The sequence below is a fragment of the Penaeus monodon genome, chromosome 21 (assembly GCF_015228065.2).
Source record: "Penaeus monodon isolate SGIC_2016 chromosome 21, NSTDA_Pmon_1, whole genome shotgun sequence".
Taxonomy (NCBI): Eukaryota; Metazoa; Arthropoda; class Malacostraca; order Decapoda; family Penaeidae; genus Penaeus; species Penaeus monodon.
Window position 1 is genome coordinate 22,850,962 of NC_051406.1, and position 716 is coordinate 22,851,677.

General features: G+C 40.9%; 1 protein-coding gene across 1 annotated transcript in view; it reads right to left on the reverse strand.

Annotated features, from left to right (window-relative positions):
- Window positions 1-716, reverse strand: part of LOC119586353 (probable ribosome biogenesis protein RLP24) — a gene marked incomplete in the record, with an annotated part of 3,490 nt that overhangs the window by 2,594 nt on the left and 180 nt on the right. Inside the window, 1 exon segment of the mRNA XM_037935066.1 lies at window positions 459-716. Within this exon segment, the coding sequence (XP_037790994.1) occupies window positions 459-698 (240 nt within the window).

A 716-nucleotide genomic window follows, 5' to 3' on the forward strand; every position in this document is an offset into this window, starting at 1 on the left:
CAATTCCGAAAATTTCCAGGACCTAATCTCTGGCAGGTGCATTGCTCCTGGCAACAAATTCCCATTTATAACATGTGTGACGTAAAATTCACACATGTTATAGGAGGAAGGAATAATGCCTGCAAGATTGGATGGCTGTGCTACTCTAAAAAATTACCCTGTCTTTAACAGCAGTTCGCAATGGAAATGATACAGAAGAATCCATGTTGGATGTTAAGTTCTACTTCAAGTACTTGATGTTAAGTCAAATTCTTCCGTTCGCTTATTTAGCGTATTTCTATTGCAAACAGAGTTCTAATCCTTATGGTTTATTGTGGTACCATTACCATGCATGCAATACTAAACGCTATAATATGGTGTAATTTGCAATAGACAAAAAAAAAAAACTCGGAACCCTATACCCAACATTCATTCTTTAAACATTATATACCACCACTAAGCCTTGAAAATAACCTTACCTTGCTGTCATTTCTCACAAACTGTATCCCATGTCCAGGATATACTTTCTTGGAGCAGAAATAACACCTTTCTATCCGCATTTTGGCCGATTTTAGAATCCACGAGACGACGACATGTGTTGCGAGCGTGAGTCGGGGTCGCTTACTCCCGCAGCACCGACTCCCGAGGCAAGTGCGGGCCAGGCATAGAAAACGGCCAGGGGGGGACTCAAGGTTATTTTTTATTCGGTTATTGCGCATGATTTTCTGTCACTGTTC